Raw genomic sequence first — 15,697 nt, 5'->3', positions numbered from 1 at the left:
ACCACATCCTCAGCACTTCCAAAAAAGTTATCTGCCATTTCAGTCCATGAAACAACAGAACTGCCACCTAGATCATCCTGCTCGATTATTTTTAACAGAACATCATCTGCAGGCCCTCCTGGTGCCAGTTCTGTTACCTGCATCACTTCAACAGATTCACTTACTTCTTCAAGGAGTCAGCTAAATGCTACTCATTTGTAACATCCACCACACAGGAATCTTTGTTTACACTCTGAACATCCTTATCAAACATATTTTTCTCCATATTCTTACTTTCCACCTCCAACTCTCCATAGCTTTTCTCTCCTCCATGTTGCTACTTCCCTTAGGCCTCTTCCTTGCTGCTGTAGTAGCCCACTGGCACCATCTAGCTAGCAGCTCTGAGGAGTACGGGAAATTCCCTGATGCCTTGCCAAGTGTCCCTTAGTTGTATAAATACCACTTGATTTCTCCCCTGAAAAGATGCCAGTAGCTTGGTGGGACTAACACAATCAACAAAGGATAGATAATATTATTTTTATTAGTATTATTTTATTGCATCTTATCAGCCTCTCCACACCACATCGCAAACATTCAGATATAAAAACATTTTCTCATACGCTTAGATTCTGTTTTTGGATCCAATCTTTCGGCCTTTTTTTTTCACTACAACTTGTACCATTTTACATATTAGTTTCTTACTAAACATCATGATGTCAATTCTCTAGTTCTGAAAATAGTTTAATTTCTGATTAATGCTGCCTTGTTTCTCACAGTTTAGCCATATGAAACTAAAAGCTTTATATTCTGTATTTCTTTAGTGTCTATAGGAATGCTTGTCTGATGCAGTGGTTGTTGAGTTTCTTTAATTTGCCATTTAAAAAATGTCTAAAAATAGCATAGTGCAGTTTTTGCAGGTTCCAAAAACAATTTGTATTAATAAACATTTTTTTTATTTTTGGGGGTGTGTCAGGACCAGCCTTAGCAACTGTGCAACTCAATTTAGACCATTTTGGTGTTGCCCCTCAGCTGACTCCCTATCTATCACACCATCCTCCTCCTACTTTCTAGTTTCTTGAATTTAAGGCTATTTCAGATTAGGTATCAGGAATGTATGGTATTACTGTATGTCAATGTATGTTTATTTTATTTGGGTTGGAGGTTGGAATAATGGTTAAGGTGTTTACTTTACAGACACAATGTGCTGGGTTTGATTCTCCCATAGGGTAATTGGCTTAACCCACAGTGGCAGTTAGCCTAGTACTAATCTGTGAGCCGATTAGCTTGTATTTTATCATAAGACATGCTAAAACAGAAGTAATCTGTTGGACTCCTGGATCATCAACAAATCCAATATCTCTTCTGATTCTTTCTCAGGGTCTTTTTAATTCACTGAGGCAAACTGTAAGGGGCCTCTTTGATGAGACACTGAGTGCATAGGGATTCAACAGGTAGGTGCATCTTGGCTTACCATTTAAAACATCCCCAAACTCCTGTAGTTCAGCCTGGATCTCCCTAACCTGAGTATGAGGTAGTTGAACATTTCCCCTTGTCTCTCCACACTTTTTCTCTTCTTTCTCTCTTTTGCCTTCTTACCCCTCATTTGGCTCATGCCTTGCTCTTCTCCTCCATGCCCAATAATTGAATATACTCTTAACTGCTTTGTTCGATGTCTGTCATGTTTTCCGTAGAAACATTAGACTGCTTGATGTTATGACTGTGTATAAGTACTCTATCTATTTTACTGACTGAATTATTGTATCCTGTCTGCTTATGATTATGTTCATTTATACTGTACATTAGCCTGCATCTCTCTGCATGTCTGCAATTACATTATCACTGTTGCACTTCTGGTTAAAATGTATTGCTTCTTTGGTTGTTTTTCACTTTGCTGAAAATGGTTGAGGTGGTTCAGTGCTCTCCATTGGTTTACAAACTTTAAATAAATAAACTGTATCTTTGTAATTTAACTACTCTGCACACTCCAGTGTCTTTGGGAGGTGCTGCAGACAATACCAAGCAGACCACATTACTAAGAAGCAGGTTCATTTTGAAACATGAAACCTGGTAAAATGTTATGAGTCATAACAGTAATCACCTCTCACCTTCCTTGCCCGATGTCATGAAATGCCCAGACGTACTAGACAAATGAAGTTAGTGGGGTTGTGCTTAATGTTTGTGGGAAGACTGGGGGCCCAAAAAGAACATGAACAATATTAAACCTCAGTTATACATTGTGATTTCATAATATCCCTTTCTTTTTTCAAAAGCTTCCAATTATCTCCTGCACCTGCTCTGAGTAGACGGAGTTCCTTACTCAGTTAAAAGTCATGTCTTGCTACAGTTAGTATGTTTCTACAAACCCACGTAATGCTGATGAGCTCTCCCAGAATGTTCAGTAATGATCTCCATCCTGCCTTTAGAAATGGCATTGATCCCACAAGAACCCAATTAAAACAATTTCTGATAGTTTATTTTTATTTGCAATTACTCGTTAAGCTGGGTGAGCGCACTAATGTATGCAGATCTTTTCCAGCCATATCCCAGGTCACAAGTGTAATAGTAAAGATTACATGCAGGGATAATTTAGAGTAGGCACTATGCATCATGTTTTCATAGGGGGGAAGAAATCAGAATGCCTTAATGAAACAAAACTCATGTGGTTCTAGGAAGAATTTGAAAATCTTTTGTATACTCCCCCCCAAAAACTCTTACCTAGTCTAGTCAAAACACTTTCTAGCTTTATGTTTCTCACTCCTTCCCCCTCCCATTTTGTATGTGAGTCTGAAACTGTGATACCTCTGTAGTACATCTATGAGTCAAACTGTTCGTATTATTGTTTTTCCACTTTCAGCCAAATAAATCATCTTTTTTCTCCATCTGTGCCTCCCACCATTCAACACATACTCCTCATGCATGACTTCTCTAGGATTATTTTGCTCCTGTTTGTAACTGCAGAAACCTTTCTCTGTCCCACTGATGAATTGGTTAACAGTTTGTCTGTCACAAGTTTTAGTGATCAAAAATGAAGTCACATTACAGTATTTTGTTTTATTTTGTGGTATGCTTACTAGTGTTTATTTTCCTGCATTCTGAGACTTACTATTCCACAGTTATTTCTTGTAATTGTACTCATTAGTTGCCCTATAGCACTTCTCTAACAATCTCAAATTGTGCCTCATCTTACCTTCTGAGACAGAGTCTGGAACAGTACACAAAACTAGATGGTTAATCTGACCAGTTTGGGGTTGAAAACCCTGCTGAGCACTCAGCAACAGCAGCTGCCTACTATGGAAGCACAAGCAACTAACACTATGAGCCATACAAGAAGCATGAGGCTGCAGTAACTAGTAACATTGCACTAGCCATTAGTACAGTGCATGGGGGAGATGTCCACTCTATTAACAAGGAGCAAGTCAACTGTAGAAAATACCTTGCACTTTGCAGAAATGTGTCCTGGGTAAATCTATGGGTCATGTAAGGCCTAATGGCCTTGTCATAGCCTAGTGTGTCTGCCACCCCCTCATGGAGATGGGCCCAAATTGGTCCATCTGACCTAAGTCCAGCCCTGGTGGTTCTTTTACTTCTTTAGAATGTCTGACTTACACTTTCTGATATCCTGCTGTTCCGATTTTAGAATGCCTGTGTATTACACTCAGTTGTTTAGGCATTTTGTTCCTGCATTTTCTCAGTTTCATTGACAGTTGCTGCAGTTATTTAATGCAGATTAAACCGAGCTGTTTGTAAGCAATGCTTAGTTGCCAAAATTAAACTCTTTCTGGTACTGCATTAATTAGCTGTAACAAATATGTGTTTAAAACAAAAAAATGGATTTAATTATGGTTACAGGTTCTGATGCTTCAAAATTAGATCAAAAGATCAGATTATTGTATTGAGTGAATCATTGTCTTAGAAGTAATGTCATGCAGCAGGCACAAACCAGTGCACCTGCAGCCCCTGACATGTTACTGTCACTTTCTTATCCTCCTTTCTACTGCCACTAGGAAGGTGTGTACTGTGTAAGGGATGTATAATCCTTACAGCAGTAGCTGTGTAACACTTTAGCTATGTAACTGTATTAGAACAGGGATTTCCTAAACTCTAATACTACTGAGCTGTTATGGATGCCTAGCTGAAAATTCCTAGTGAAATCAGTACCGAATTATTCATCCTGCCAATCAACCAGCCAGCCAGCCATCCAGCCATACCCATGTGACAGTTATTTAGCATGGAGACAGGTGAACTGTTTGTCACTGCATAATGCCTTTTAATCAGGCAAAACTGCCCTCCCTGTGCATTCCACAGATCCTCTGTTAAAGAGCAGCAGTGGCCAGCTAATGCTGATGTACCGTGGTGCTAACTGAAGAAGGTGAAGCATATTTGTTATTGCTATGTAATGTCATATCTGAAATAGAAGAAATAGTAACTTTTTTAGATATGTATACTAAATTTTGTGCAATATAATGTAATGTTTACCATTTGCTGATATAAGAAACTACTTCATCTGTACCATATTCATGTTTACTGCAACAAGATAAATACTCAAGGACAGCAGATGTGAGCTTAACACATCATTCCAATTACTTGGTAAGAGAACAGGTAAGATTAGGTAGTTTATGCATCATCTTCTTCTTGTCTCATCAGTTGTCTCATAAAGGCTTTCCCAAGTAAGTATTTTCTGCCCCTGTGTCTCTTGTTAGGTTTCTAATTCAATCCAACTACTTGCCAACCCCACAGCTTTGGATTATACACTTCAGATGTAGACATAATTAAAACGGTGCAAGACTGAAGCAGTTTTAGTAGGAGATGGTAATCTACTTATAGTTTGATGACTGTGCTGTAATGATGGAGGAACCAGTTTAAAATGTTACGTTAAGGAAAGGATCTAAGGAAGAGGAAAGATCAAATGAAGGTATGTAAGTTTATGTTAGGTCCTACCTAATTTGACTTCTTGAGGACATTAAACCAATGAAGCTAAGTGCTCAATCATCTATTTTTATTTTCCTAATTTGTCAATACCTTTTGTTTCTCTTCAACTGAGCTATCAATGAAATGTTTCTTAAAATGTTTATAGGCTTCACTAAAAGAAATACTTTTCCTTCCTTTTTATATTTGTTTAGGGACCGCCTAAGTCATAATGACATTATTGGCACTACCAATCTGTGTTTGTCTCACATCTCAGCATCAGGTGGAGAGCTGGAAGGTAAGTCAAGCAACAGCTAGCATCAAAAGCTGTATGCATCTTTACTTCACAGCCATGTATGCCTTTTTAATAATGCTTGCTGTGTGGCACAAAGTGACTTGTTTGGGCAATGAGGTTTGAAAGCTCGCAATAACTTTAGTGCATATGATTTTGAATGCAGCTTGTTTGAGTGAAAGACCAAGAAATGTTGAAGATTAAATGGCATGCCACATCTAACTAGACAACTTTATTTAACGCTGTATTTCATAAGAAGCTTTGCAGCAGATGATGAAGATACAGCTCATGCTGTAAACTTAGTGTCTGTGTTACATTTGTTGATATTTTGTTATCTCTTGTTTGCCTATTTTGTGAATATGGCCTCACATTCACCCTTAGAATGACATCATGGGAAGTATTCACCAAGATTTTGCATACATCAGCAAAGCGTTCTGGGTAATCAAAAGCCTGCATCTTCAGAAGTGAATTGTTTAGGTTGTCCTTCCTGTTCCATGATACATTATATATTCAGCACTAAATTAAGAGAATTTGCTTGCAATAGATAGTAGATAGTATATACGTGCAGTGAGCAGAAGTCTCTCTGTTATGCAGATAGTACAGAAATTTAGTAGCTTGTCTACAACTAAATTGTTACTATGTCAAAGTATAGCAGATATGTGTTCTATTTAAGTGTGTCACCTATTGTGACATCATGAGAAGTAGGAAACAGTGCTAAAGAAAACTTGAGGGGTCTTATTTAATAAGAAAAAAATGCATATAAATCTCTGCTTCTGCACTGTAAATAGTATAGTCATCATCAACCCCCTTTTTTCCTGTTTTTTTTATTTGGGGTGAGGGTGACAGCTGTCTTCACCTGTCTTGATTCAGTGCCACTGTCTTTCCTTCTGTAACAGTTTTATTTTATTTATTTATTTATTTTACATTTGTTGACCGGGCTAGTCTAACTGGATACATGTCCATTTTCAGTAGAGGCCTGGGGAGAAAAGCTCCAAAGAAAAAAAATCAAAATAGTTGAAAGACTAATAAAGGTTACAGTCATGCCTAATTGCTGCAGGTCTGCTCTCATGCATTTCATCTGTCTCTTGGCAGGTTGTCTTGTTTCCTCTTACTCTCTTCCTTTCTCTTCCAAATTGTCTTCTCCTTTCCTGCAAACATGCCCAAACCACCATAATCTGTTCTCTTTAACCTTTTAAGCAATTGGCATTACTTTGGCTTCTGCTCCAATATCATCATTTCATTGTCTGTCCCACAGTGTGCATCCTACCACCCATCTCAGGCACTCCATCTCCATCACCTCTCACTTCCTAAATCTCTGTGCCATACAGAGATGCTGGTCACACCACTGTTTTGTACACCATACTTTTCAGCTTCTTTGGAATATTATTATCCACACTACCACTAACACTCTGTGCCAGTAGGCTGCAACATCTCTGATTCTGGCTTTGACTTCCTCATTCATACTTCCCTTCTTTTCAAGCACCCCTCTCAGATACTTGCAGCTATTAACATGTGCAACAGTTTTCCATTCTGACTGAGCTTTCATTGTTTTCTGATTTTTCCTATTTGTGTATTGTCTGCTCTGTTTCATTCCATATAGCTTCAGTTTTTCCATTCCATTCCCGTATTATTTGCTGATGTTCCTGTTCAGAGTCTGCTTGGATTGCCACAGTGTCTGCATACAGTAGCTTTGTTGATCAGTCCCTTCTGACCTGCTTGCTAATGTAGTCCATTACCGATATGAACAATAGTGAGCTCAGACCTAAACACTGATGCACATCCATTCTCACTGGGAACCTCTCTTTAAAGGACAACAACAGGATTCTGTTATTAAATGCTCAATTTCTCTGTCCTATTTCTCCCTATTTACTGCCCCTGCTATGAATAAACAGCAATAGAGCATTTAAAATATTTTAAATCTACTGTTCCTCTCAACTAGAACAGTACCTTACTGTACTGTGGTGGTTTCACTTTAAAAAAAAAAAACTTTTATCCCACCCTGGAAAAGCTTGCTGCAGTCTCCATTTCATTGATGTCATCAAGGCCAATGAGTACAGGTAGTTTTGTCACAGATCCCTGGTCCTTCCCCTACCCATACAGAAAGTAAAGGCTAGAACAAGGAAACAGTACATGAGTCAAGTCTCCTGCTGTGAGCTGTCAATCACAGCAGGTAACAAATCAAATTACCCTTAGGACTTTGACAGCTAGGAAAGTTAGGTGTGAAGCAGGATGGGAGATGAGTCAAGGCAGTAAAAGTCAGGCTTCACAAAAGACTACAATTTAGCCATTCTAAAAAGAAGCAGCAGTAAAAAACACTTTGAAACTCTTCTGTGGCATTTGCACTCTTTTTTTGTTTTAAGTAGTCACTGAACGACATAAAATGTTACTTAAAACTAACTGACTGAAAACAGCAGTGTATGCATGTAAAATCAATGCAGTGACAGGAGCTTTAGGAAGAAAGAGGTCTGCGTGATATATGTTTTTACAGACAAGCACTGCATTATGGGTACCTAGAGGCAGACTTAACAATCAGAATTACTTCAAGATGTCAGACTTCATGCGCTCAGACTCTGAAATTGTGTATAAAAATATTTGAAAACCTGTAAATAGCCCCAGAGTGGTGTTAAAATGTAGAAAACACCAAACCCATGATGAAATAAACATGGTTTTATGTCTGTGGGTGTAGTTCTCATTTAAGCCCAAACACTTTACACTTGTGTCACACTTGTGTAATTGGATCCCTGTACATTAATTCTACAAGTGTTTCCAGGACTTCAGCCATGCAGGACTGCCCAAATCAGATTTCTTGAGACATTGTCATACACTTGCTTCAAGTCTACGAGTGCCCGGTTGGACTTTTCCTCATCTCTAACTTCTTCTCCACTATCTTACTGTAAACATTGTGTCATTTGTTCTGCATTCTAATCTGAATCTAAAATGCTCATCCTTCATTTTAATTTGTACTACTGTTTGTATTTATCAGTCACCCTCTCCAACATTTTCATACAGTGTGACAGAAGATTGATACTTCTGTACTGCCCACAGCTGTAAATGTCCTCTTTGTTCTTGTACACCGGTACTAGATTGCTTATTCTCCAGTCACACAGGATATGCCTTTAACTCCATATTGCTATGAGCACTTCCAGGGCAATTTCTTCCCTAACTCACATCATCTGAGCCTGCTGCTTTTCCTGATTCCATTTTGTTGTGCTGTTCTTCTAGGGTGGGTTTTTGTTCCTCTTTTATCATTGCATGTGTATAGGACAGTACAGCTTGTTCCTTCATAAGCTACTGGAAGTACTCCTTCTGTCTGCTTTTAATGCTTTCTGGAGTGGTAAGCAGATTGCTGCTGACATCCATCACTGAATATGTCTGAGTACTATCTTTTTTATCTTTCTGTCTTTGTCTTCCAAACTGATAGAATGTCTTTGTGACATCAGCCCAGTCATTTTCCAGAAGCTGATATAGTACCTCCAATTCCTTGTTCTTCTAATGTAATTGCTCTCTTAGCTTTTATGTTAGCCAACTAGTATTCCTTCTTAACATGGTCTGTCTTTTCTATCTCTCATTTTTTTCTGCATTCATTCTTTCATATCTTTCTTTCTTTCTTTTGATAACTTCCTGGACTTCTGCACTCTACCACCAGCTTTCCTTATATACCTTTATTTCCATGCCTGGCCTGGCTGCAAATCTGTTTCATAGTTAAACATGCTGTTTTTTTATGTTGCCATTCTTTTTCTTCAGCTCCATCTGTTTTCCCTTCTTCCTGAGGTGCTTACACTCTTGAGTATCTCTTTGAACTCTTGTGCTTTTATGCCAGTCAACTTTCAGGTCTTCATTCTAGTATCTGTTGATCTTATAGCCTTCTCTAACCTCTGATTCTATCCAATTTGGCATTGGTATCCACACCCTTTCCCCCCCTTGTTGTATATAGTATCAGAGTGTCACATCCACAGTGACAGTCTTCTGCCCTTTCCGTACAAGGAGAAAGACTATCTGAGGTGCATGTTGACCATTCCTGTATGTGATCCTGTTACTGTCTCTGCTGGTGAGCTATGTGTTCGTCAGTGTCAAACTATTTGCCAGAAAGATGTCTAGTCTTGTTGCCCAACCCATGCTGACCCTTCATATCCTATTATGTCTGGTATTATGTGAGCATTTGGGTCTCCTGTTATCAACATTAACTCATTTTGCCCTGTTTTATCTAGATTCTAGTGGATCCTGCAACTGCTAGCTGAATGCACTTTTTTTCATGCCATCACAACCCTGCTGTGGGTGATAGGCTGAGACTAGGATACTCTCTTGTCTTTATTCCAGAGACTGATTGTCATGAGTCTGTCGCTAATTCTCATGACATCTCTCACAGTTTTCTGAAGACTGTCTCTCACCACAATTCCCACACTGTTTCTAGTCTGTTCTCCATAGGTAGCAAACTTTGGATTTCAGGCCCACTGGCTTTGCTGCAGTGTCCTCCTACCATGTCTCCTGGATACACAGGATGTCCAATTTTCTTATTATCATCATGCCATCCTTATCTATGAGCCTATGTCCAGAATAACAATCCTTAGTTAATTTTTGGCAGTTTTCTTTTATTAAGCTTTCACGCAGAGCTATCACAGGTAACCCAAGCTAAGCAACTGGACACTGGCCAGCTAGTAACTTATTGACCCAGAGCTCCTGACACACACACACACACACACACACACACACACACACACACACAGACACTCGCCAGAAGCACATAGACCTCTCCTACTATTTGCATGGGTCCCTGGAGTAGGTCAGAGTAGGCCAGGTCCTCAACCTACTTATCACTGGGAAATACCATTGGCCATATTCGGCTGACATTAGTCAACATGACCAAGTCACCTAAAGCCAATTTTTACTCTGAGTGACTAGCCTTGACATGGCATGTACTCTGCAATCCATACTCTCCCGTCTAGAAGATACTGCATGCTACAGCTGATGCTTAAAGTGGTTGGTCTACACAACTCTCACCACAAAAGGCACTACCACCAGTGCCACTGCCACAACTCCATTCAGTTCTGGGTGTACTTTTGTGATATCTCTCAAGTTTGAAATGAAATCGCCCAACATCTTTTTGGAGGTGGGAGGAATCCCACATACACATGGGGAGAACACACAAGTACCACACAGGTATCCTGTACCTTGTATGATAAAAAGCTTAACCATTACGCCATATATAGTATAGTGTTGCACTGTATATGGTATGGTAATACTTCCCACCTCCATAAGGTTCTAATTTCATTCTGCTGCAAACATATGTCTTGCGATGTTTAACAGTGATATTGTTATCAAATGTATTCTGAGAAAAGAGAGATATAATCTATATAATCTGAAATGCATGTCATGGATCTGCCTTAATGCCTTCTCCCACTGAGTCATGCCTGCTGGATGCATTCTCTGTTGGATCTAACTTTTCCAGTACTCTTATCAATCCTTGATAGGGAAGGCAATCTTTAACCTGCTGTCCAAATAAGTTCTTGGCATCTTGCCATTCTATTACTTTACCCTCTCTAGTTATTTGCTCTCAATACCTTGGTTCTTTTCCCAGTTTTCTCCAATAAATTCCAGCCCCCTCTTACCTATTGTCTTTATCCGTAATTGCAGTCATCCCTATTGGCAAAATCTCCTTTCTCCATTCCTGTATTGATTTGGTTCTCAGAATAATTTCTGCTACTTTATGGATTTAATATTCTGTATGATTATTGTTATTCTTCTCAAGAGTCTGCATCCAAAATCTCAGTCCCTCCTTGTTTATGGAGCTTTTCCCATTTCATCATCATCATCATCATCATCATCATCATCATCATCATCTCTTTCCACTTTGAATTATAGTTTTCTGCCTGTGCTGTGTATATAAGCCTTAACTGTATTGCTCTGAAATATTCCTTCAAATCAGTTAATCCCAATCCACCCTGTTGTATTGGAAGAATAAGTTTATCCCACTTGACTCTTGCCATCTTCCCATCCCAGATAAAATACTTCAGCTCTGTATTAATTGTACTCCACAACTTTTTCTCTGCTTGATAAAAATATGCCCGGCCTGTTTATAAGACTAAAGGGACTAAGAAAATTTTAACTGCTTGTATCTTACTATCGATATCCATATAACAGAGCTTCCATTTTCTCAGTTTTTGTATTATCCTGTGTTTAGTCTCTTCCTCCATATCCTTGGCTGCCAAACCAGAGTAATTTTTAATCCTTACTCCTAAATGGTTCATTTTACCATGTCCCCATAAGTATGGATATTGCTGAACCAATTTGTATGTGGGTACATAATCTACTGCTGTTGCTTTTGTTTTAACTTCATTAATTTTGTATCGCAAAAAGATTTAAAACTGACTGAAAATGTCCCTTTCTCATTTTGTCAAGTATAAAATAATGTCATCTGCAAACAGAGCTAGCTTTTCTTCACTACCATACCAATTATATCCTTGAATTTCTTAGTCCCTTATTTTCTTTGCCAATTGTTGTAAATAACAAAAGGGAGAGAAGACACCCCTGCTTGGTTCCTGTGTTCAAGCAGAGATTAACAGAGAGGACCCCACTCACTTTAATTTTCACCTCCGATTCCCTCATATAGCCTCTTAATCTTATAACTTTATCAGGGAATGCAAATGCTTCCATTGCTCTGCTCATAAAGTCTCAGCTTACTCAGTAATATGCTTTCTCTGCATAAAGACCCACCACCAGCAGTTGTATTTTCTTACATTCTGCTTTCCTCTGGATCATCAGTGTTCTGTTAATGTTGTCAAATGTTTGTCTCCCCTATACAAATCCACATTGATCCATATGTATCAGTTTTGGCATCACATTTGCCATTATTTTAGCCATTATAGGCAGAAACACTTTATAATTATGGTTCAGTATTGAAATGGGCCTGTATGAAGGTGGATCTGGTGAATCTTTGCCCTCTTTAGGTATTACAGCTACCATCACTTTTTTCCAGGATGCTGGTACTTCTCCTCCTTGTAAAATACTGTTAAACAAAAACTTCCATTTCTTTATCATTTTTTCCCTCCTAGCTTCCAAACTTAAACAGGAATACCATCTATTCTGGGAACTTTCCTGTAGATTGGTTATGTATCACCTTTTTTGTCTCATCTCCTCCTATTCTGTTAGTAATTGAGCCTCATCTACCTCTAACCTTGGCATATTTAATTCTTCCATAAACATTTCCATATTTCTGTGCTCTATACAGATTTTCATAGAATTTCTGAAATATTTCTAGTACTTCTACAGAATCCCTTGTTATCTTCCTTGGTGAAATCCCTATCTACTTTCTGTTGCCTGAATTGTTGAACTAAATGTTTTGGTGCTCTAGAGTTATTATCAAAAACAGTTGCTTAACAGAGTCCTGCAGAGTGGTCCTAGCTACAGGGAACTTAGAAAAGCGACTATTTTCTGGATTTAAGTATCTTTGCTTTTTTTTCACTTGGAATAGCTTCTGTAGCTTACCCTGAACTAGCTTGAACTGTTTTTTAACTGTTTGCTGCATTATTTTAAAATCTGCACTTAAAGTTACATTTTAGTCGAATTTGATCGAAAGTTTGTTTGTTTAATTTAACTGTTGAGGCTGCCCACTAAAGTGTGCTAGCCTGTGTAACTGATTTATCACTGTTTCTGCATTTTCTGTGTGTTTCTATCAAAAAAACAAAAAAATAATCCTTGTTTTCCTGCCTCTCCTCGACTAGTTTAGACCAGTTTACAGGCATTGCTGTATTCTGGGCTGTGGTGTAGTTCCTGTGTTGTCCATTACCTTACTTGGATAGAAGGAAGTTTCTTTGCTCACCAGTGGGAGTGGGGAGCCTTGAGCAGCCTACCTGTCCCTGTAGGAAGTGACCTCAGCACAAGAAGCTGTAGTAATTGGTTGTTTTGGACCATTTTATCTCTTTTGTAGTTCACTGTTTAAAATCCGTCTCTGGGCGTTTTTTTCTGGCTATACTGCTCAGACAAGCTCCCCGTGGTCCTGCAGAGTGGTCCTAGCCACAGGGAACTCAGAAAAGTGACTACTTTCTGGATTTAAGTATCTTTGCTTTTTTTTTCACTTGGAATAGCTTCTGTAGCTTACCCTGAACTAGCTTGAACTGTTTTTAACTGTTTGCTGCATTATTTTAAAATCTGCACTTAAAGTTACATTTTAGTCGAATTTGATCGAAAGTTTGTTTGTTTGTTTGTTTAATTTAACTGTTGAGGCTGCCCACTAAAGTGTGCTAGCCCATGTAATTGATTTATCACTGTTTCTGCATTTTCTGTGTGTTTCTGTCAAAAAAACAAAAAAATAATCCTTGTTTTCCCGCCTCTCCTCGACTAGTTTAGACCAGTTTACAGGCATTGCTGTATTCTGGGCTGTGGTGTAGTTCCTGTGTTGTCCATTACCTTACTTGGATAGAAGGAAGTTTCTTTGCTCACCAGTGGGAGTGGGGAGCCTTGAGCAGCCTACCTGTTTCTGTAGGAAGTGACCTCAGCACAAGAAGCTGTAGTAATTGGTTGTTTTGGACCATTTCTAGCTCTTTTGTAGTTCACTGTTTAAAATCCGCGTTTGCACGGCTTTACGCGCAGCACTGGTTAAACAAGGTTAAACTACTTCTGGCTCCGCCAGGTCTGCTCTTCAAATTTTCCCTTAAGGAAGCTCTACTCTTAGTATAATCAGACTACTCACTATATTATAAGCCTAGCACTTGTTCTCAATACTTCTCTACTAAGTAAGGACTCTCGTACTAAGTAAAGCACTACATCTACTTACCACCCCTGTGAATATCCACTTCCCTTAAAGGTACAGCACTCCCTTATACTGTTCTAGCATGTCGAGTGGTAGATTACTGGCGTCCTCTCCAGTTCAGCTGGTCAATCTGGGTATCTTGAGACAATGCTACAATTGTCTCATGTACACAGACAACCCTCTCCCAACAAACACAAATACATGTGAGAGATGCAACTATATAGCCAAACTGGAGGCTGAACTCTCTCAATTCAGGGCTGGCATGACCAGACAGGAGGAGATGGTAACCACACACACAGCAATCCGAGTCCCACATAGACCTACCACAACTGCAAACCAAACACATAAAAACACAAAGACATACTCAGAGGCTCTAATAAAAAACTTACCAAAACAACAGAGGCTCCCAAAGCAGACATCCAAAAATCCACCACCTCAAAACAAAACACATGCAACAAATACTTCAATAAATCAGTGTGTCAACCAATCACAGCCCTTAAGGCCAAACACCATGCCTGATACACTAGTAATAGGTGACTCTATAGTCAGACAAACTGATGTCCCGCTGACCAGGCTGAACAAGGAGAGTGTGATTGTGAGCTGTCTATCAGGAGCTAGGATCCGCCACATAACACACGCACTCAAGTCACTCCAAAGCAAGTACAAATATGACTCCGTCATTGTCCATGCTGGTGTGAATGACCTGAGATGTACCTCCCTGGACTACATGAAAAGAGACATAGAGGAGCTCTCCGATTATGTAGCCCAGGCTGGTATGACCCTGACCCTGAGCAGCATCTTGCCCTCACCAAGAATGATACCACAATACAAAGACAAGATGATCAGATTTAATAATTGGCTCAAGTACTGGTGTCATTCTAAGGAGATCCAATGTCTGTCTGCCTGGGATGACATGTTGGACAAGCCACACTGCTTCACAAGGGATGGCTTACACCTGTCACCACTGGGCTTCCGGATATTGGCTAAGGCTCTTGCCACCCCCATAGTGCCTTTTTTAGGCAAGGCTCAAAAGACAAACCCACCTCCTTAGAAAACAAAAATGGAAAAAAAACTAAGGGTAATGCTGCTCAATGCCAGAAGTCTAAATCTCAGGATGCAGGCACTTGATGCACTCCTCAGCATGGAGAACATCGACGTCTGTGCAGTAACTGAAACCTGGTTCAAGGCTCCTGAGAGCACCCCAGCGCTACCAGGCTATACCTCATATCATGCTTTTCGGCCCCAAAACCCAGGCCGAACCACAAAGGGAGGGGGAGTGTCCATATTCATCAAGGACACCCACACCTCCAGGTTAGTAGCAACATATGAAGCATCAGAGACCATACAGGTGCAACTAACCATAGGCAAAAATGCTATACAACTGGTAGCATGTTACAGACCACGCTCCCAATCTCAAGAACCCCACTCAGCCTTCCTGAAGACATTGGAGGATATGAATGTATCACAAAATACCATCATACTGGGAGACTTCAACTACCCAAACATAGATTGGGTACATTATTCTAGCCCTAATACCCTAGCCCAAAGGTTCCTGGAATTCATAAATTCAAATGCACTGGAACAACTAGTCACCTCTCCCACTAGGGGAGATAATATACTAGACCTGATCATCACAAACATGGGGACAAAATGCTCCACACCGGAAATATACCCCTCACTAGTGAGATCTGACCACAAACTAATCACCCTGGATATATATATCCCACCTCCACCCCCAGCACAAAAGACCACAGTGAAAAACTTCTCAAAAGCAG

At 39.5% G+C, this 15,697-nt stretch overlaps 1 protein-coding gene across 5 annotated transcripts in view; it reads left to right on the top strand.

Moving 5' to 3' along the window:
- The window catches only part of DYSF (dysferlin), a 3,914,743-nt gene that overhangs the window by 1,741,615 nt on the left and 2,157,431 nt on the right, over positions 1 to 15,697 (top strand). For all 5 annotated transcript variants that reach the window (XM_044064060.1, XM_044064063.1, XM_044064061.1 and 2 more), the window contains exon 16: positions 5,100 to 5,182. In XM_044064060.1, the coding sequence (XP_043919995.1) occupies positions 5,100 to 5,182 (83 nt within the window). The remainder of the gene's footprint in view (positions 1 to 5,099; positions 5,183 to 15,697) is intronic.

The sequence above is a fragment of the Protopterus annectens genome, chromosome 2.part2 (genome assembly GCF_019279795.1).
Source record: "Protopterus annectens isolate FY-2018-M chromosome 2.part2, PAN1.0, whole genome shotgun sequence".
NCBI lineage: Eukaryota > Metazoa > Chordata > Ceratodontiformes > Protopteridae > Protopterus > Protopterus annectens.
The sequence above is the reverse complement of the archived record's forward strand: the minus strand, read 5'-3'. Positions and strand labels throughout refer to the sequence as shown.